At 40.4% G+C, this 23,758-nt stretch overlaps 1 protein-coding gene across 1 annotated transcript in view; it reads left to right on the forward strand.

The window, feature by feature from the left end:
- The window catches only part of nek6 (NIMA related kinase 6), an 82,881-nt gene that overhangs the window by 23,979 nt on the left and 35,144 nt on the right, over positions 1–23,758 (forward strand). Inside the window, exons 3-6 of the mRNA XM_062959498.1 lie at positions 2,572–2,715; positions 5,323–5,385; positions 17,242–17,352; positions 22,760–22,868. Coding sequence (XP_062815568.1) covers positions 2,572–2,715; positions 5,323–5,385; positions 17,242–17,352; positions 22,760–22,868 — 427 coding nt within the window. The remainder of the gene's footprint in view (positions 1–2,571; positions 2,716–5,322; positions 5,386–17,241; positions 17,353–22,759; positions 22,869–23,758) is intronic.

Raw genomic sequence — 23,758 nt, forward strand, 5'->3', positions numbered from 1 at the left:
TGTGCAAAGATTCGGATTGGTCGGTTCTCTTCGGCTGGTTCGTATGGCCGTAACGATAAGGGCTCAACCGCAGTGGGTTTTTTTGCCCGAAACCAACCATCTCTCCTAGTCAATAGGGAGGTTTTTTGGCATGTTTTGGCCTGACCTGGGTTTGCTCCTTTGTTCGCGCTGTAACTTTGCCTCCTCTTGTTGGGCTCGGCTGCTTTAATTAGGTCTGATGGGTTGCGATAGTCGATGCAAATCTAGGTCATTGCATATGCAAATCGGCAGCTGTAGTCTTGGCGGATGCCAGAGAGTATCAGCGGAGGTGTCCGGTCGTCGCCCTGCGTTAATGGGCTTGGCAAGCCAACTTCCTTGGGTTGAGACACATGGAACGGAGCGCAAACCGACATGCAGAAAACTCAACTGCTAGCATTTGTGTTCCGCATTTTAGACTTTTAATCATAACTGTACCATTTAGCCTGCCTTGTGCATTGGACTACATGGCCCGTGTGGCCTCTTCCCACTATATTATTATATGATTTCTGTGAGTGTTATCTGCCTTAGATTGGGAAAAAAACTTCTTTCAGGTCCTCTCAATTTTGCCAGTACCGTCCAGTTGTAGATCCATGCAGAATAATGTAAACACAGGCATCTTGAAAACTGTCATGCAGCTGTGTGTTTGACATGATGTGTAAGATCGGTTCCATTAAATAAGCCTTGAAATACCTGATTATACAAAATGTCCAAAATTTACTGTATATACTCAAATATAAGCCTAGTTTTGCAGCCCTTTTTTAAGATTGAAAAAGCCCCCCTCGGCTTATACTCGGGTGAGGGTCCTGGTTGGCTTATATTTGGGTCAGATTATACTCAAGAATATATGGTACATTTATTATTTTTCTCTATTATTATTGGTATTACTACATTTATTATTTTTCTCTATTATTGTTGCTACTACAGTAGAGTCTCACTTATCCAACGTAAACGGGCTGGCAGAACGTTGGATAAGCGAATATGTTGGACAGTAAGGAGAGATTAAGGAAAAGCCTATTAAACATCAAAATAGGTTATGATTTTACAAATTAAGCACCAGAACATCATGTTATACAACAAATTTTACAGAAAAAATAGTTTAATACACAGTAATGCTATGTAGTAATTACGGTATTTACGAATTTAGCACCAAAATATCAGGATATATTGAAAACATTGACTACAAAAATGCGTTGGATAATCCAGAACGTTGGATAAGCGAGTGTTGCATAAGTGAGACTCTACTGTATTACATTTATTTTACTCTATTTTTATTATTATTAATAATACATTTATTATTTCACTCTGATCTTATTATTACCTTAGCGTCTCACTTATCCAAGCCTCACTTATCCAAGTTTCTGGATTATCCAAGCCATTTTTGTAGTTAATGTTTTCAATATATTGTGACATTTTGGTGCTAAATTCGTAAATACAGTAATTATACATAGCATTACTGCGTATTGAACTGCTTTTTCTGTCAAATTTGTTGTAAAACATGATGTTTTGGTGCTTCATTTGTGAAATCATGATGTAGTTTGATGTTTAATAGGCTTTTCCTTAATCCCTCCTTATTATCCAAGATATTCGCTTATCCAAGCTTCTGCCGGCCCGTTTAGCTTGGATAAGTGAGACTCTACTGTATTATTATTATTATTGCATTTATTATTTTACTCTATTTATTATTGCGTGTATTATTTTCCTGTATTTATTATTATTATTATTATTTTATTATGACACAGCAAACAAGATAGATATGCTGGATTTCGTTTCACAAAATCACAAGTTGAACACTTCCCAAGTGTCTAGGACTGTGTGATGTATTTTCGGATGATGCGTGCAGATCCCAGTAGGGTGGCCTTTTGCAGTTAGCAGATTGTGATTTTGTCAATGACTATTGTTTCCAAATGCCGGCTGAGTTCTTTTGGCATGGCACCCAATGTGCCCATCACCACCGGGACCACCTGCACTGGTTTCTGCCAGAGTCTTTGAAGACTTATTATTATTATTATTATTATTATTATTATTATTATTATTACATGTATTATTTTACCTTATTATTATTATTATTATTATTATTATTATTATTATTATTATTAAAAGGATACATAAGCACATTTACATTGAAGATGAGAATAATGATTTGATCAGAGTTGGGCAGTCTTATCCTAAATTTGAGCTTTATGTAAATATTCAAAAACATTTAACCCACTGATGCCTCAATCAATGTAATGTTATTGATATTTATTTTTATTTCTGAAATTTACCACCCTTGGCTTATACCGGAGTCAATGTTTTCCCAGTTTTTTGGTGGTAAAATTAGGTGCCTCAGCTTATATTCGGGACGGCTTATACTCGAGTATATATGTTATTATTATTATGCTTATGTTCAAGAGTTATGGTCTCCCTTGAAGAGTAAAATCACAATGGAGTCATTTCAGAGGAAGGAAGGCACTCCCCAAAGCCACCTCTGAGTCTTCCTTGCCTACTTTTGAAACTTTTGCCATGATGTATTTGTTCCACCCAGTTTGCTTCTTGGCCTCTTTCTTTTTTCAGCAGCGACATCTGACAACATACCCGTACCGTTGCACCTTGGCAGACTTTCAGATCGAGAAGAAGATTGGAAGGGGGCAGTTCAGTGAGGTCTACAAGGCCACCTGCCTCCTGGACAGGAAACCAGTGGCGCTCAAGAAAGTGCAGGTGAGATCGGAGTGGTCAAGGTAATGTCCAATCCTGGCATAGGCTTACGTATATTAGGCTTGTGCATACATTCGAATTGGTCGGTTTCTTTCGGATCACCTTCTCTTTTGAAACTCCTTCATCTTGGGGTGTTGTCATATTCACTCAAGTGTCATGCGCCATTGAATCTAGTGTGATGCGCAGTACTAATAATTGTAATTTAGCCCCAAAAAGGTGCGCATTACCGTTGCTCTGCATTTAGAATCTTGAAAAACAAAGGCGTTAGGAAACGAAAACTTGCAGCCATGGAAAATAAAACATTGGGCTGTATGTATGCTGTAGAATGAATGCACTTTAATTGCTTTGAAGAATTCTCTCCTGACATCATCATCATCATCATCATCATCATTATTTTATTGTATGACACCGTAAACAAGATAGATTTGCTGGATTTCGTTTCACAAAATCACAAGTCGAACACTTCCCAAGTGTCTAGGACTGTGTGATGTATTATTATTATTATTATTATTATTATTATTATTATTATTATTATTTTATTGTATGACACAGCAAACAAGATAGATTTGCTGGATTTCGTATCACAAAATCACAAGTCGAACACTTCCCAAGTGTGTAGGACTGTGTGATGTATTAATATTATTACTATTATTATTATTATTATTATTATTATTATTTTATTGTATGACAGAGCAAACAAGATAGACATGCTGGATTTCGTTTCACAAAATCACAAGTCGAACACTTCCCAAGTGTCTAGGACTGTGTGATGTATTATTATTATTATTATTATTATTATTATTATTATTATTATTTTATTGTATGACACATAAAACAAGATACACATACTGGATTTCGTTTCACAAAATCACAGGTCGAGCACTTCCCAAGTGTCTAGGACTGTGTGATGTATTATTATTATTATTATTATTATTATTATTATTATTATTATCATTATTATTTTATTATGACACAGCAAACAAGATAGACATGCTGGATTTCATATCACAAAATCACAAGTCGAACACTTCCCAAGTGTCTAGGACTGTGTGATGTATTATTATTATTATTATTATTATTATTATTATTATTATTATTATTATTATTATTATTTTATTGTATGACACATAAAACAAGATACACATACTGGATTTCGTTTCACAAAATCACAGGTCGAGCACTTCCCAAGTGTCTAGGACTGTGTGATGTATTATTATTATTATTATTATTATTATTATTATTATTATTATTATTATTATTATCATTATTATTTTATTATGACACAGCAAACAAGATAGATATGCTGGATTTCATATCACAAAATCACAAGTCGAACACTTCCCAAGTGTCGAGGACTGTGTGATGTATTTTCGGATGATGCGTGCGGATCCCAGTAGGGTGGCCTTCTGCAGTTGGCAGATGGTGATTTTGTCAATGTCTATTGTTTCCAAATGCCGGCTGAGATCTTTTGGCACGGCACCCAGTGTGCCCATCACCACCGGGACCACCTGCACTGGTTTCTGCCAGAGTCTTTGCGGTTCAATCTTGAGGTCCTGAGAGCGGCTGAGTTTTCCCTGTTGTTTTTCGTCAATGCGACTGTCACCTGGGATGGCAACATCAATTATTATTATTACAGTAGAGTCTCACTTATCCAAGCTAAACGGGCCCACAGAAGCTTGGATAAGCGAATATCTTGGATTATAAGGATAGGTTAAGGAAAAGCCTATTAAACATCAAATTAGGTTATGATTTTACAAATTAAGCACCAAAACATCATGTTATACAACAAATTTGACAGGAAAAAATAGTTCAATACACAGTAATGTTATGTTGTAATTACTGTATTTATGAATTTAGCACCAAAATATCATGATATATTGAAAGTATTGACTACAAAAATGTGTTGGATAATCCAGACCGTTGGATAAGTGAGACTCTACTGTATTACTATTATTATTATTATTATTATTATTATTATTATTATTATTATTATTATTGTTAGCGACATTTATATCCCGCTCTTCTCACCCCGAAGGGGTCTCAGGGTGGTTTACAAGTATATATACATACAATATATTATATTATATGACTATATGGTATCTGTTTTATATGAAGTGCTGTTTTGTAGATTTTTTTATATGAATTGTTGTTTTTACATTGTTTTTAGACATTGAATTTTTGCCTATTTAAGCCGCTTTGAGTCCCCTCGGGGAGAAAGGCAGGGTAAAAGTGATGTAAATAAATAAATAAATATTGCAATATTATTAGTAATATTGCATGTAATATAAATATACTATTATAATAGTGAATTATAATTATTATTACATTGTATTACATCATAATATTATTAATATTACATGTTAAGATTATATCATTATTATTAATATTACATTATTATATTATTATTAATATTACATGTCACCCACATCTATGGCAGGCACCCCCAGAGGTTGTGAGGTCTGTTGGAAACTAGGCAAGTGGGGTTGATATACCTGTGGAATAATGTCCAGGGTGGGAGGAAGAACTCTTGTCTGTTGTAGGCAAGTGGGAATGTTGCAGTCATCTCGGATCTTCCACATTTGAACATCTACCTTTTTTCCCCCCTTCAAGATATTTGAAATGATGGATGCCAAGGCTAGACAAGATTGCATTAAAGAAATAGACCTTCTAAAGGTAAGAAGAATGTTTCCAATTCTTTGATATATTTTTGGGGGAGACTATTGTTTTCCACTGTAACCTCTAGGAAATAATAATAATAATAATAATAATAATAATAATAATAATAATAATAATAACAACTTTATTTTTATACCCCGCCCCATCTCCCCGAAGGGACTCGGGGCGGCTTACAAGGGGGCAATGCCCGATAAAACAATCAATATCAGTAACACGACTATAAAACAATTATACCAGTAAAACATCAATAGCAATAAAACAATCGTTAAAATCGGCAAGAAGCATACAAAGAACATACAATATTAAAACAGGAGACTAATTCATAAAATCCAGAACAGAATGTGCCAGTAGAAATGGACAATAAAGTGCAAAATAGCATTGGCAACATTGGCAAAAATCATGCTCTCAGAACCAGCCTTTGATTCCACTTCTGTTTACATGTTGTACATTGGAGCATGTTGTGAAAGAGCATCAGCTGACTCTTTTTAGGATAAGTACGTCATCCTCTGGAGCTTGTCAATATCTCTCTTGTTTGTTTTGCCCAGAACACCAGAACTTCTCTTGATCTGGACACTAGACTCCTTTGGATGCAGACCAAAATCCTGTTGGCTTTTTGAGCTGCTGCATCACACTCTTGCCTCATGTTCAGCTTGTGGTCGACTAAGACTTCTAGATCTCAAAGAGTTCCCTTTCTACTCTGACCAGGTGTACCTTTTTCTCGATATCAATAGGGCACAAATATCTATATCAGTTGCTATAAGAATGGTATATATATTTAAAAAACAACAACTTAAATGTATATACTCTCATGTAGGTTTTAACGTGTGTATTGTGGTATTGCTAGTATATTGAGTATTTTCTTTACAGTCCCCACTGGGTACTATCTTATTATAAAACACTAGCTGTGCCCAGCCACGCGTTGCTGTGGCGAAGTATGGTGGTATAGGAAATAAAGTATTGAGGAATTGGTGGTAGTTAAGGTAAAGGGTCCCCTGGGCTGAGTGGGTTGCTAGGAGACCAAGTGAACAGAGCTTAGCCTTCTAACTGGCAGCAATTGGATAGAAACAATTATTCCTCTCCCTCTAATTAGGACTTTATTTTTCTTTTCTTTTTGTTGTATCAACCTAGAGGCATGGATGAGGGGTTGTGCTGGCAAGTTTCGAGGTTGTGGGGTGTTTACTTTTGTTGTTTTGTCCGCTGCCGTGATGCCATCACTCTTTTATATATATAGATATAAAGCAAAACACACATAAATCTCCAACCGAAAACAGTCCACAAATATGGTATATATACAATTATACAACCTTATGATATCTATATATATAAAAGAGTGATGGCATCACGGCGACGCACAAAACAACAAAACTACAGGCCCCCCAACCTCGAAATTTGACAACACAACCCATCATCCACGCCTCTAGGTTGATACAACCAAAAGCAAAGAAAAATAAAGTCCTAATTAGAGGGAGAGAAATAATTGTTTTTATCCAATTGCTGCCACTTAGAAGGCTAAGCTCTGCCCACTTGGTCTCCTAGCAGCCCAGTGTTAATAAAAGAATAAAAAATAAAATAAATACAAATAATACAATAAAAAATAATAAAAAAACACTAAAAAATTAATACAATAAAATACTATAATAACAGAAAATAACTAAAAATAATACAAGAAAATAATAAAATATAATAAATAAAAATATAACTTACAATAAAATTAATTTAAAAAATGCAAATAAAGTCAAATAAAAATTACACAACAATTTTTAACCAATACCACCACCACTTTGCCACAGCAACGCGTGGCCGGGCACAGCTAGTAAAACATATAAAGCAAAACACACATAAATCTCCAACCGAAAACAGTCCACAAATATGGTATATATACAATTATACAACTTTATGATATAACATATAAAGTAAAGCATACATCAAACTCAACGGAAAACAGTCCACAGCTGTTGTGTGTATATAGACAAAACTATGCAACAACAAGTAATCCCGGGTACACTGCCTCGTTTTGGGAAGTCCTTCTTCAGGTTGTTGATACAGTAGAGTCTCACTTATCCAACACTCGCTTATCCAACGTTCTGGATTATCCAACACATTTTTGTAGAGAATGTTTCCAATACATGATATTTTGGTACTAAATTCGTAAATACAGTAATTACTACATAGCATTACCATGAACTGAACTACTTCTTCTGTCAAATTTGTTGTATAGCATGATGTTTTGGTGCTTAATTTGTGAAATCATAACCTAATTTGTTGTTCAATAGGCTTTTCCTCAATCTCTCCTTATTATCCAACATATTCGCTTATCCAACGTTCTGCTGGCCAATTTATGTTGGATAAGTGAGACTCTACTGTATTTATGTGAGATCTTAAACAGTCTTTTGATGTATGGTATTTTTCTTCTTACTGTGATTCTCAGAATCTTCTACGGTATGTTGTGGATATATTGCTGTCTCTTTAATCTTAATTACTTGCTTGGTCCTGCTTCAGTTCAAGGCCTTTCAATGTAGTCAATTTCTAAACATAAACATAGGTACATACTAATAGTAACTATGATAGTTATACCAAAATAGATATGTATAAACACCCCATATGTTTTCCAATTCTTAATCTAGTACATAAAAGAGTTTACAAAAGTTGTATAATTGTATATATACCATACTAGCTGTGCCCGGCCATGCGTTTCTGTGGCAAAGTCTGGTGGGATGGGAAATAAAGTATTGAGGAATTGGTGGTAGTTAAGGTAAAGGGTAAAGGTTTTCTCCTGACATTAAGTCGTCGTGTCTGACTGCACACTGAAGTGGATTATATGGCAGTGTAGAGTCAAGATAATCCAGTTCAAAGCTAATAATATAAGATTATAAATGGGTTCTATAGCTGTGTGGAAGGGCCTTGAGTCTACACTGCCATATAATCCAGTTCAAATCTGCTAATCTGTATTTTATAGGCCTAAGTGAGGTCTAACTCTGCCTGTCTCCTGGACTGAGTGGGTTGCTAGGAGACCAAGTGGGCAGAGCTTAGCCTTTTAACTGGCAGCAATTGATAAAAACAATTATTCCTCTCCCTCTAATTGGGACTTTATTTTTCTTTTCTTTTTGTTGTATGAACGTAGAGGCCTGGATGAGGGGTTGTGCTGCCAAGTTTAGTGTTTCTGGGATGTGTAGTTTTGTTGTTTTGTCCTAGGCTGAAATTTCATTACCCTTTTATATATATAGATTTGTGACTGTTTTCGGTTGGAGATCTATGTGTGTTTTGCTTTATATGTTTTATAATAAGATAGTACCCAGTGGGGACTGTAAAGAAAATAATATACTAGCAATACCACAATACACACATTAAAACCTACATGAGAGTATGTACCTTCTTCTCGCCGAGTTGGAGTCTTTGTATCTTGACCCTACACAAGTGTTCGGACTCGGTGCAGCTGTGTTGGTAGGCTAGCCATAAGACAAGCTTATCTCAGAGCTGCCGAGCGTTCCCTGCTAAACAGAGAGTGAAGAAGGTGCGAGGCGTGCCAAGCCCCGCAAGGTGAGGGCGGTCTGCCGTGCCGCGGGGCGACGTTGATCCCCGTGCACAAGAAGGCGTGCGGAAAGGGCAAGAGAGGCTCGGCCATACGGTGCGGGATGTATCCAGGCCATTCTGTCCACACGAGTTAGGATCAAGCGTGAGTGGAGTCAGAACACTCAGGGAGACAGGCGGATCAGGGCGGTCAATTATAATCTCTCCCATAGAAGATGTCCAGAGGCAGCGGCAGATCTTCCCAGATCAAACTCACTCGGGAGCCAGATGTTAAGCTGTGAACATTGCATTAGCCGGGCTGTGAAGAGACAAATGAGCGGAGATGATATGCTGGGATAATTAGCACTTCGCTCCCCTCCGTCCTCTGCATTTTCCCCAGGCTTTTCCTTCCCTCTCTGGCTTTGTCATTTCACGTCCTTGTTTGGCCAAAAATGAAGGCCTGGTCTAGGTCCCGTTGAGGAAAGCGGGGATTGAGTTTAGCTGGGAATCGTACTAACTGCACGGGTGGTGAAAGCCTACCTGGTGGAGTCTAAGCTAGAGTCTGATCTAAGCGAGAGAGATGAAAGGCATGTCAGTGGTGACGATGCTGGGGTGAGACCCTGGTTGCTGTACAGAGTGGGTTCCAAAAACATCATCCCGGTCTCACCTCCTTCTCCAGGCTGTCTTCCCATGCGGAGAATCAGCACTGGTCAACAAACACTCCAGCAGGCGAAGGGTTCGTTGAAAATCCAACTGTTGTTTAACTTTATTTACATAACTATTTACAGTTGCAGTTATTCACAATAAATCCCGGACACATGGCTGTGTCTCCTCGGCTTCAGAACATAGCATTCATAGTCCATCTCCAGAGAATGCTCACGCCGAACACACACTAACAGACGACACTCCCCTGCATTCCACAGACCAAGAAGGAAGTCCCGGTCAAACAAACTTGACCCCATTGGTCCTGTGATACATCAATCAAAGAAGGTTCTTATTAACTCCATAGTTACTGAAATGCCTTGCCGAGACTAACACAGAAGGCATTTCTAACAGCCTAGATTGATTTCAACATTTCACACAATTCACAATACCCTAACAAGGCAGACTTTACTTTGGGAATGTGCCTTAAATCCAGTTGTTTGTCCCAACACACCTTAGATTTAGGTACAGTCCACTGAACCACTGGATGTGCTGTAGTTGGGAGTAGGGTTGTGCATTCGGGGTAAATCTTGCCCTGTTTCATGTCCTGGCTTTCGTTCAGGATCTCTGTTTTTTGGGAACCTCCCGAGAGTAAATACCTGCTTTCAATGTGTTGTTGAAGAATTTCATGGCCGGGATCACAGGGTTGTTGTATGTTTTCCAGGCTGTATGGCCATGTTCTAGAAGTATTCTCTCCTGACATTTCGCCCACATCTATTGGTTGAACAACCTCTGAGGATGCCTGCCATAGATGTGGGCGAAACGTCAGGAGAAAATACTTCTAGAACATGGCCAGACAGCCTGGAAAACATACAACAACCCTATCTGCTTTCAGTTTGGGACCCCAAAAATCTGACTCTTATGGGGGGGACGGGACTTCCCACTCAGGCTCCCCTTCCCTGCGCACACTTTAAGGAGGATCCAAGTTCTTACCTGCTCTTTTACTCTAGAGCAAGAGGCGCTCAGCTGCAGGCACTGGCAGGCACGCACATTTTTCTCCTTTCTTTCCAAGGAGTGTGTGTGTGGCGTGACGTGCAGGCAGGCTTGGAGCATGCCTGCAACTGAGCACATATTACTCTAGAGCAAGAGGCGCTTGGCTGCAGGCACTGGCAGGCATGCACATTTTTCTCCTTTCTTTCCAAGGAGTGTGTGTGTGGCGTGACGTGCAGGCAGGCTTGGAGCATGCCTGCAACTGAGCATATATTACTCTAGAGCAAGAGGCGCTTGGCTGCAGGCACTGGCAGGCATGCACATTTTTCTCCTTTCTTTCCAAGGAGAGTGTATGTGGCGTGTCATGCAGGCAGGCTTGGAGCTTGCCTGCAACCGAGCATATATTACTCTAGAGTAAGAGGCGCTTGGCTGCAGGCACTGGCAGGCATGCACATTTTTCTCCTTTCTTTCCAAGGAGTGTGTGTGTGGCGTGGCATGCACATTTTTCTCCTTTCTTTCCAAGGAGAGTGTGTGTGGCATGTCATACAACCGAGCATATATTACTCTAGAGTAAGAGGCGCTTGGCTGCAGGCACTGGCAGGCATGCACATTTTTCTCCTTTCTTTCCAAGGAGTGTGTGTGTGGCATGGCATGCAGGCAGGCTTGGAGCATGCCTGCAACTAAGCATATATTACTCTAGAGTAAGAGGCGCTTGGCTGCAGGCACTGGCAGGCATGCACATTTTTCTCCTTTCTTTCCAAGGATTGTGTGTGCTTGGCTGCAGACGCACGTGTTTTCCGGGCCTGCCTGCAGCTGAGCGCCTACCACAACTTGCCTCCTTGCTTTGGAAAGAGAGTGTGTGGCGCGCAGGTCCAGAAAGTGTGAGTGCCTGCCAGTACCTGCAGCCGAGCACCTCTTACTTTAGAGTAAGTGTGTGTACCACACACGCACTCTCTTTCCAAGGTGAGGATGGCGCCCAGCTGCAGACGAAAGCAGGATTTCATATCAGAGCAGATTTTTGTGTGGGGAGGGGGCTTCCCATTTTGTTCTCCCGAAGAAACAGGCTCCTTTCCCTCACAAGACCGTTTCCCTGCATCGCACACTTGGTTGGAAAGCGTGACTAAAAATGGCCGAAAACCATCCTTGCTGGTCCAGTGTTTGCACTCTCGAAGCACGTTCGAAAGTCAGTTTGATCAGTCCTATTGTGCTGCAGACGCACACGGGATCTATTAGCCAGTGCTGCCCGTCGGGCATTCCTTTCAAGTGTATCCCAAGTTTTTGAAGGAGAGAGCCAAGCAAAGATGACAGGTTTTGCCCAAGATGTGGATCATTCTGCTCCAGAATAAAGCTGAGCTTATCACAGTGTCGAGAAGGGGCTCTTAATGACATGATGTGGGTCAGCATTTTCTGGCAACGTGGTGCAGGTGCCCGGGTTTCCCCCCGGAGCCTCGGAGGGCAGAGTTGTTCAAGGTTGTGTTGCTTCGGCCTGTCTGTCAACACCAGCCAGCGGAAGGCTCTGCGTTCAGTCCTGCGCAGCGAATAACTTGTCAAATCAATATCTGCAACTCATCTCTTGTTAATTGATAGCCCCCCTGACGATTGCGCTTTCATTTGCAGACGGATGGCTTTTACAACTATATGCAAATGCTTTGTGCAATTGTGCAAACTTAGAGGAAGGGAAGATGCATCCGCTTTTGCATCCTCTGTATAATCAAGATCAGGAGAGGATCGATGTCACCTGCGGAGAAGCCCAGGGCAACCACCATTGCACAGCACATACACCAAACACACACACACACACACACATATATATATATACACACACACACACACACACATACATACATATGCACACACATACATACACACACACACACGCACGCATACATACATACACACACAGTGTACACACACACTAGCTCAGGGGCCCGGCAATGCCCAGGTTAGGTATTCTGTTAACACTATTTATTAGAATGTAAGTGTGATTTATTGTTATAATTGTATTATTTTATTTTGTTTAAGAATGTGTATTATGTTGTTATGTAATGTTTGTGTTTGCTTTTATGACTGTAAACCGCCCTGAGTCCCATCCGGGAGATAGGGCGGTATATAAATAAAGTTTTATTATTATTTTATTATTAATAGTCATTGTTTGGGATTTTATTAATGGTTCCATTGGAAATACAGAAGGCTTTCTGGATGTAGGATACCCATGGGTATTCAGATGTAGGTGGACTATAGCTCCCATCACTCGTTGAAATCCTGCCAGTATTTGTGTCTGTGTGCCAGGTTTGGTCCAGACCCATCGTCGATGGAATTGACACCATTCATTGCTTGTGGGTGAACTAGAACTCCCATCATCCTGTGCCAACCCCTCTCAAACCCCACCAGTATTTATTTTATGTTGGTCATGATGGGTCTGTATGCCAAGTTTGGTCCAGATCCATCATCAGTGGAGCTCACAGTGCTGCCTGGATGTGGGTGGACCACAACTCCCATCATCCCGTCATTGGTCCCCAAACCTGTGTCATTGGACCTCATTTGTCATTGGTCCCCAAAACCTTAACCGGTATGTTAATTCTGTACTGAATTTTATTAGGTCCCTTTTATGTGGGTATTTTAATCTGATAGATAGATAGATAGATAGATAGATAGATAGATAGATACTGTAGAGTCTCACTTATCCAACATTCGCTTATCCAACGTTCTGGATTATCCAACGCATATTTAGAGTCAATGTTTTAATACATCATGATATTTTGGTGCTAAATTTGTAAATACAGTAATTACAACATAACATTACTGCATATTGAACTACTTTTTCTGTAAAATTTGTTGTATAACATGATGTTTTGGTGCTTAATTTGTAAAATCATAACCTAATTTGATGTTTAATAGGCTTCTCCTTAATCTCTCCTTATTATCCAACATATTCGCTTATCCAACGTTCTCCCGGCCTGTTTATGTTGGATAAGTGAGACTCTACTCTCTGTGTGTGTATGTGTATATGTGTGTGTGTGTGTGTGTGTGTGTATAATATAATTTATATTTATAATATTGCTGCTGCAGTTCCCCCATCTATGAAGTCGACTGAATTGTACTTGGTGGTTGATTGATATTATTCTGTTGTATTAACTCTTGTTTTATAGCCTTATTGTGTTTTATCTTTTGTATATTGTGTAATGTATTTATGCTGTTGTTTTTGTAAACTATGCTGATCGGGTTTTGCCCCGTGTGAACTGCCCTGAGTCCCTGCGGGGAGATGGTGGCAGGGTATAAATAAATTATTATTATTATTATTATTATTTTATTTTATTATGACACAGCAAACAAGATAGATATGCTGGATTTTGTTTCACAAAACCACAAGTCAAACACTTCCCAAGTGTCTAGGACTGTGTGATGTATTATTATTATTATTATTATTATTATTATTATTATTATTATTTTATTGTATGACACAGCAAACAAGATAGACATGCTGGATTTCATATCACAAAATCACAAGTCGAACACTTCCCAAGTGTCTAGGACTGTGTGATGTATTTTCGGATGATGCGCGCAGATCCCAGCAATAATAATAATAATAATAATAATAATAATAATAATAATTATTATTATTATTATTATTATTATTATTATTATTATTATTATTTTATTATGACACAGCAAACAAGATAGATATGCTGGATTTCATATCACAAAATCAACCATAATTATAATATAATAATACCTATATATAAAAGAGTGATGGCATCAGGGCAGCGGACAAAACAACAAAACTACAGGCCCACCAACCTCGAAATTTGACAACACAACCCATCATTCACGGCTCTAGGTTGATACAACAAAAAAGAAAAGAAAAATAAAGTCCTAATTACAGGGAGAGGAATAATAGTTTTTATCCAATTGCTGCCAGTTTGAAGGCTAAGCTCCACCCACTTGGTCTCCTAGCAACCTCCTCAGCCCAGGGGACAGGCACAGTTAGTCCTCACTTAGGCCTCTTCCACAGATTATCAGATTTGCACTGGATTATATGGCAGTGTAGACTCAAGGCCCTTCCACACAGCTATATAACCCATTTAGAATCTTATATTATCTGCTTTGAACTGGATTATCTTGAGTCCACACTGCCATATAATCCACTTTAGTGTGCATACTAAACATAAAGACAACCATACAACAGACATTCAATACTACCACTACCTCAACAATTTCTCACCAACACCACCAGACAACACCACAGCAACACGTGGCCGGGCACAGCTAGTAATATATAATAATATAATATATAATATATATAATATATTATTATTATTATTATTATTATTATTATTATTATTATTATTATTATTAAGTTGGTCATGACTGATCTGTGTGCCAAGTCTGATCCAGATCCATCATTGGTGGGATTGGCGTAATGCTTTGGATGTGGGTGAACTACAACTCCCACCATCCTGTGTCAATCCCCTTCAAAGCCCACCAGTAATTTATGTTGGCCATGATGGTTGCGTGTGCCACGCTTGGTCCAGATTTCATCAGCAGTGGGGTTCTCACAGCTCTGGATGTGGTAAATACATACTGTATATACATATGTATTTTCATTTTAGATAAATAGAAAAATAGATGTATTTTGAGCAGACGCATCCGGCTCTGTCTCTTTTTCCTCTATCCTCGTCTCCTCAATTTTCCTCTCCTTCTAATTTGGATGGAATGGAAATGAGAGTGTATGGAAGCACGATGGTGCGCAAAGATATAGTGCTCGATCCCTGGACGGGGCGAAGCGTTTGACCCTTGGGAAGTGGCACCACGCTCACCACGCTCCTGTCCTTCCCGACAACGAGAATCCACGAAAAGCAGCAGCGTGGAGCTAATCAAGGGCCGGCCTGGCAGCATCGGCCCTTCCAGTTAGTGGCTGCCCGCCCGCCCGCCCGCCTCTTGGCATGCCTCTCCTGACAGCATTGCTCTGCATACGCATCAGGCATTCAGTGCTTCCATCAAACTTTTAGGCGGCATTAAAGAAATGAGGGGACTTGGGCCGTCATCCAAGGCAGGGTGTTTATGCGCATTTACAAATAACCCAGAGTGAAGGTTCTGCCGTCGTCGCTCTGCTCTTTCTGTCAAAAAGGCAGGCGTTTCGAAGAAGCCTTCTTAGGCACACATCCCCGCTCTTGCTGGCATCGCCCATCATGCGCATATGCCAGGTACATCGCTTGGAAAGAGAGAGGACTTGGCCTGGAAGATTGGCACCTCCTCACACAGCCCAGTGATGCTTATTCGTGCCCACGTTTGTATATATATTAGGTTTTGATTCTGTTGTTTTGATTGTGAACCGCTCTGAGTCTCAGAGAAAAAATGAGATAATGATGATAATAATAATAATAATATTAATAATAATAATGGCAGAATATGTAAAGCAAAGTGAAGAACCTGCTTTGATTGAAGTCAAAAATCAGAAACTCCTCAAAGCACAGCAGACAAAACACCAGTACAAGAAAGCCACACTACAAACTAGAGCTGACAGCTGGCACTACAAAACACTGCATGGAAAGTTCCTTGACAAAATGGAAGGAAAAGCTGATAAGGAGAAGACCTGGCTCTGGCTCACGAATGGGACCCTGAAGAAGGAGACAGAAGGCCTGATCCTTGCAGCCCAGGAGCAAGCCATCAGAACAAAGGCAATTCAGGCCAAGATCGAAAAATCAGCTAATGACCCAAAATGCAGACTGTGCAAGGAAGCTGATGAAACCATGGATCATATCCTCAGCTGCTGTAAGAAAATCGCACAGACAGACTACAAACAGAGGCACAACAGTGTGGCCCAAATGATCCATTGGAACTTATGCCTCAAGTACCACCTGCCAGCAGCAAAGAACTAGTGGGATCACAAACCTGCAAAGGTTGTGGAAAATGAGCACGCAAAGATACTGTGGGAATTCCGAATCCAGACTGACAAAGTTCTGGAACACAACACACCAGACATCACAGTTGTGGAAAAGAAAAAGGTTTGGATCATTGATGTCGCCATCCCAGGTGACAGTCGCATTGACGAAAAACAAACAGGAAAAACTCAGCCGCTATCAGGACCTCAAGATTGAACTTCAAAGACTCTGGCAGAAACCAGTGCAGGTGGTCCCGGTGGTGATGGGCACACTGGGTGCCGTGCCAAAAGATCTCAGCCGGCATTTGGAAACTAGACATTGACAAAGTTATGATCTGCCAACTGCAAAAGGCCACCCGACTGGGATCTGCACACATCATCCGAAAATACATCACACAGTCCTAGACACTTGGGAAGTGTTCGACTTGTGATTTTGTGATATGAAATCCAGCATATCTATCTTGTTTGCTGTGTCATAATAATAATAATAATAATAATAATAATAATAATAATAATAATAATAATAATAATAATAATAAGAACGTTGGACAAGCGAGTGTTGGATAAGTGAGACTCTACTGTACATTAAACAGTCATGGGGTGTTCTTAAGAAAGAAATTAGTCCATCGTTGTATGGGATCCATTCAGAAGAATAACATTGGCTTTGATTTGGTTCAATATCTTTTTTTTTTGCTTTTCCACTTTGCAAGCAAAACGTAGTAAGATAACTAAAAAATATAACCCAAAATACTATTGTGTAGATAATATTTATATAGTATTTTAGCCACTGTAATGTTTCCTTTTCCCTGTTCCTTCCGCTTGTGTATTTGCAGCAATTGAACCACCCCAACATCATCAAGTATCTGGATTCCTTTATCGAGGACAACGAACTCAACATTGTACTGGAACTGGCAGATGCAGGTGACCTCTCTCAGATGATTAAGGTGAGCGCAAGTCCATTCATTCCTGGGGCTGGAAGGTGATTCCTGGGTGCGAGGCGGGACAACAAACTCAAGCTCAATAAAGCTGAATAAAACCATCTAGAAAAATATCAGCAAAGAGACTTAGAAGGAAAAAATGTCGAGGTTTTCTAGATTGTTAGGGATTCGATCAACACCATGCAGTAAGTTTACTGTTACACTCTAGCCCGGATTCACCTTTGCACCCAACGCCACACTGGAGTCCAATAGTGCTAACTAAATAGTTTATTGAGAAAAGTAAATAGAAAAAGACCAAAAGGCAACCGGTAAGGTAAAAAGCAATGTCCAAAAAAGTAAAAGGAAAAGGGTATTCAAAAGGCAATAATCCAAACAATGACAAGGTACATGGAAAAACCAGGAATCAAAACAAGCAGAAATCCGAACCAGGAGTCCAAGAACTTCTTCCAAGAACATGAATACAGGACTTTCCCAAAGATCTTCGACATAGACATGAACGTGGAACAGGACCCACGATGTACACGTTAAGTTGCCTGATCTGACCCTTAAGCCAACAGTCCTCTAATTTCACTTCACTTCACTTCACTTTATTTCTTAATTAGTCGCTCTCCACCAGAGTGCTCCGAGCGACTTACAATTTAAAATATCATTCCACAATATAAAAACATTCAACATAAAAACATTCAACCTAAAAATATTCAACAGTGACTATTTGGCAAATTAGATCTGATTTACTTAAATGCACAACCAAACAGCCAAGTCTTGAGCGCTTTTCCAAAAGGTCGCAACTCCGATATTGCTCTAACATATGGAGGCAATGATAATAATTTAATAATAATAATTTAAGGACCCATGAAGTCATGTCTTTGATATTTGCTCAGTTGCTTCAAGGATTTCTCACTCTGTTGTTTGGATTTTTCACTCTGTTGTTTCTCACGGAGCCTCAAACTCCAATCAACCTCAGGTGTGTTCCCAGGGGGAAATCTCTCTCTTCCTCCTTCTCTTCGGTTGCGAAGAAACGACTAGGGGAAAGGTCCTCCCACTCGCCTGATGCCCCGGCATCTCTCTTTCTGCTCTGCAGCTGTTTTTCTCTCACTAGACACAGGTAGAATCTTGATCTCAAACCTCACAACCTCTGATAAAACAATCTCCTTGTCTTCATTTTCTGCAACACTGATATTGAGTGGAACACCTGTGTCGCCGAGTCCTTTTCATGGTGAAGCAGCTCCTGAAAGCTTTTCCTTGCTGCCTCTTGACCTCCGCCAGAGACCTGGCGTCATGTTAGAGGAGCTGCTCTTTCCTGCAATGCCGTGAGTCACGAGCGTCGCTTTTGCTCAGCCGCGATCACCTGGTTTTTAATAGTTTCTTTGACATGTTAATCTGGAGACAGGCGTCCCCCTGTGAGAACAGATGTGGCCTCTCGTATTTTCTCCCATTTTGCCGCCACTGATCCGAGATTACGGTAAATGATCGCTTTCGAAGGCTTGCCACCTCTTCTTATTTGAGAGATGCTCAACCTGCATTTTATGACAAGAGCTGAGATAGGGTTGTTGTATGTTTTCCGGGCTGTCTGGCCATGTTCCAGAAGTATTCTCTCCTGATGTTTCACCCACATCGATGGCAGGCATCCTCAGAGGTTGCTGAGATAAATCGGCGAGAACTTTCTGGATTTGCCTGCTCATAACCTCAGGGCTTATACTCTGGAAAACGTCCCATTTGGGTTCAAAAATACACAGAAAATCGGCGTGAATAACATCCTCAGGAAGAGGGTTGATATGGCTTAATCGCTTAATGGGCTCCCATGATTTTCAGCTGACCCTCGCCTCCTCCCAGCGATGTGCCTCGCAGTCACGCAAGAACTTCCCGTGGCTTCAGACCTCTGCTCTCTTAATGTTCCCAACCTGAAGAAAGTCCTGTTCTTCCACCAAAACCCCATGACGCAGAATTATGGGCAACGCCACCCTGACCCCTTGTGTTTTTCCCGTCGTGCCTTCAGAGGCCTTGGAGGAGTGGAACCGCCTGCATTATTTATGAGCCTCGTGAAGCCCGGGGTTGCCAGTACTACAACCCACCGGAGAGTTTGGGCTTTCTGTTAAATGTCAAGAAAATCTGATTGGACATGACATTTAAGAAGATTGCTAATTGTGACCCGGCATCTCATCCTCGTAATACTTCCAACGAGAATGGGAACCGATAATACTTGAGCCCTTCTCTCTTCTGCAGGATCATCCCACATGTTGGGCTTTGGTCTGACAGGCCTCCGGGCTGTCATACTGCCTATGTCGGCGATGGGCAACCGCTTTTGGACTCCCGTCATCACTTCCCATGCATTGTGTTGGCTAGAACTGGTGGGAGTTGTAGACCCGAAGCATCATCTAGAGAGCCATAGTTTCCCCAGGACTATGTCTTCCTCCTTTGTGAGCAAAAGGATGAATAGCCTTGCAAGACAGTCCGGAACAGTTTAGCATTACAGAAATTATTGTATGATTCTATGTAGGTAACCCTTTAAGTGAGCATCTGGAAATGTAGTTTATGTAGGCACCCAAAAAGAAAGGGCTGTCGAAGCAACCATTGATGTCGCCATCCCAGGTGACAGTCGCATTGACGAAAAACAACAGGAAAAACTCAGCCGCTCTCAGGACCTCAAGATTGAACTTCAAAGACTCTGGCAGAAACCAGTGCAGGTGGTCCCGGTGGTGATGGGCACACTGGGTGCCGTGCCAAAAGATCTCAGCCGGCATTTGGAAACAATAGACATTGCCAAATTACGATCTGCCAACTGCAAAAGGCCACCTTACTGGGATCTGCACGCATCATCCGAAAATACATCACACAGTCCTAGACACTTGGGAAGTGTTCGATTTGTGATTTTGTGAAACGAAACCCAGCATGTCTATCTTGTTTGCTGTGTCATAATAATAATAATAATAATAATAATAATAATAATAATAATAATAATAATAATAATAATAATACATCACAGTCCTAGACACTTGGGAAGTGTTCGACTTGTGATTTTGTGAAACGAAACCCAGCATATCTATCTTGTTTGCTGTGTCATAATAAAATAATAATAATATTAATAATAATAATAATAATAATAATACATCCCACAGTCCTAGACACTTGGGAAGTGTTCGACTTGTGATTTTGTGAAACGAAACCCAGCATGTCTATCTTGTTTGCTGTGTCATAATAATAATAATAATAATAATAATAATAATAATAATAATAATACATCACAGTCCTAGACACTTGGGAAGTGTTCGACTTGTGATTTTGTGAAACGAAACCCAGCATATCTATCTTGTTTGCTGTGTCATAATAAAATAATAATAATATTAATAATAATAATAATAATAATAATAATACATCCCACAGTCCTAGACACTTGGGAAGTGTTCGACTTGTGATTTTGTGAAACGAAACCCAGCATGTCTATCTTGTTTGCTGTGTCATAATAATAATAATAATAATAATAATAATAATAATAATAATAATACATCACAGTCCTAGACACTTGGGAAGTGTTCGACTTGTGATTTTGTGAAACGAAACCCAGCATATCTATCTTGTTTGCTGTGTCATACAACATCGTTGTGTCAATAATAATAATAATAATAATACATCACACAGTCCTAGACACTTGGGAAAGTGTTCGACTTGGGATTTTGTGATACGAAATCCAGCATGTCTATCTTGTTTGCTGTGTCATAATATAATATAATAATAATAATAATAATAATAATAATAATAATAATAATAATAATACATCACACAGTCCTAGACACTTGGGAAAGTGTTCGACTTGGGATTTTGTGATACGAAATCCAGCATATCTATCTTGTTTGCTGTGTCATAATAAAATAATAATAATAATAATAATAATAATAATAATACATCATACATCATACAGTCCTAGATACTTTGGAAGAGTTCGACTTGGGATTTTGTGATATGAAATCCAGCATGTCTATCTTGTTTGCTGTGTCATACAACGTCATTTTGTCAATAATAATAATAATAATAATAATAATAACGCTTCATTTATAGTCCACCCTTCTCCCCAAGGGACCTCAGTGTGGATTACAGTATATTAAAAAACACAGGCAAACATTGAATGCCTTGTTATAATGAGACACACAGACAAAGGCAAAGGCCTCTCCTTTCATTTCCGGCTCTGGAGGCGGTGCTCATCTCTGGCTCTGGGGGGAGATGCTCTTCTCCTCTTCTCCATTCCCAATCCAAGGAGCCTGCGCCGTCACGTCCTGGTCCTTTGGCCAGCATGACTAGTTGGAGAGCCTTTTTGCCTTTTCCCGCCAAAGCAGTACCTATGGATCTACTATGGTATCTGTTTTATATGAACAGGGACCTATGGTATCTGTTTTATATGAACTGTTGTTTTGTAGATTGTTTTATATGAATTGTTGTTTTTACATTGTTTTTAGGCATTGAACTTTTGCCTATGTATCGTAAGCCGCTTTGAGTCCCTTCGGGGAGAAAGGCGGGGTAAAAGTGATGTAAATAAATAAATAAATAAATACTCACATTTGCGCATTTTCAAACTGCTAGGTTGGCAGGAGCTAGGGCTAACAGCGGGAGCTCACCCCGTCTTGCAGATTCGAACTGCCAACCTTCAGGTCAGCAGTTCAGCGCAGCACAAGGTCTTAACCCATTGCGCCACCCGCCCCCTTTACAGTGCGAGTAGTTAATTATTATTTGGAGAATTTTTGGCCCCACTCTTCAGCCACAAAGGGGGCTCAGAGTGGGCTCCAAACGTGCAATGCTGGATCTGAACCAAAAATTCATTTGGAGGGATCGAATCCTTATTGAAGGCCTTCCATTTTGCCAAGCCTGTAGCTATAGCCCTGGTTTAAAGTTGCAGGAAAAGGACAGAAACTGGCTCATTTGTTCCAGCATTAAATTAGGAGGAAAAAGGCAGCCTGTTCAGTTTTTGTAGCCTTCTACCCATGTGCCAAGTATGACCAAATACAGAGGAGCAGAACTCCATTCTAGTGGCTTTGTTGGCTTGCCCTATGCCAAGAAATTCATACTTTATTAGTCCGATAATTATTTACTTTTTAAAATCTGTTATTTTTTTTTTTTGTTCTGTTTAGAGACGCTAAATCTGTCTGGCAAGGTAATCAATGAGATTAATGCTAATTATAACGGGTGCCCGTTCACAAAACGTCAGCCCTCCTTCAGCCCGTCCTTCCTAATGCTGTTAATGAGAGGGTCGCGTCGGAAGTGTGGGTGCTCAAGGCCGCGCGGAGTTAAAACTCCGACGAGAGCCTTTGCGGAGATCAGCGCGGTGGCAGCTGACAGGCCCGCCTGAGTCACGGCGGGAAAGACGGACACGTGGAAACACTGCTCCTTTGTTCACCCTCCGTGTGTTTTCTTTTTCCTTCCGCAGTATTTTAAGAAGCAGAAGCGGCTCATCCCGGAACGGACGGTTTGGAAGTACTTTGTGCAGTTGTGCAGTGCGGTCGAACACATGCACTCCCGCAGGGTAATGCACAGAGGTAACATTAATTCCGTCTCTTTCCGCTGAATAATGGTATAATGTCCCAATTAGTACGCGCCTACGTTCAGAAACAATTAGGCTGATGTTCAGCCCGTGTGTGCTTGGAGGCGGCGGGGCTGCCGAGATGGGCTTCTCCTCCTCCTCCTCCTCCTCGCTCTGAGCCGATCAGGAGGATTATGGAGATGAGCTGCCTTCGCTTGCGATAACATGAAATTCAGGGCGAGTCCGATGGCAGCGTTCATTAGAAGGGCCCTGGCAGGGGGGTGTTGGGCCCCCCAAAAGCGCTGGGAACGACCTCCGGAGAGACTTCTGACACATCAGCCCCAAATCCGAACTTGGGGAGGCCACAAGTTGAACATAAAATCAGAAAATAATAGAATTGGAAGAGACCACACGGGCCATCCAGCACAAAATATCCCTCTATTTAAAAGCTTCCAAGGAAGGAGCTTCCAAAGGACTCTGATGCAGAGAGTTCCATTGCTGAACAGCTCTTCATACAGAATTGTTGTGTTCCGGGCTGTCTAGAAGTATTCTCTCCTGACGTTTCGCCCAAATCTATGGCAGGCATCCTCGGAGGTTGTGAGCTCTTCATACAGTCAGGAAGTTCTTCCTAATGTTCAGGTCAGGGGTCCCCAAACTTTTTAAACAGGGGGCCAGTTCATGATCCTTTGGACCGTTGGAGGGCCGGACTATAGTTGGCCACCGAGCAATAACAACAACAACAACAACAAAAAAGAGGGTTGGAAGAGAGCCCAATCCCCTTCTGCCTTTGTGCACTGAAAGCACAAGCAAAGCACCCCTGACAGATGGCCACCCAGCCTCAATCTTAATAATAATAATAATAATAATAATAATAATAATAATAATAATAATAATAATAATGGTTGG

Source organism: Anolis carolinensis, unplaced genomic scaffold (assembly GCF_035594765.1).
Source record: "Anolis carolinensis isolate JA03-04 unplaced genomic scaffold, rAnoCar3.1.pri scaffold_7, whole genome shotgun sequence".
Classification (NCBI taxonomy): Eukaryota; Metazoa; Chordata; class Lepidosauria; order Squamata; family Dactyloidae; genus Anolis; species Anolis carolinensis.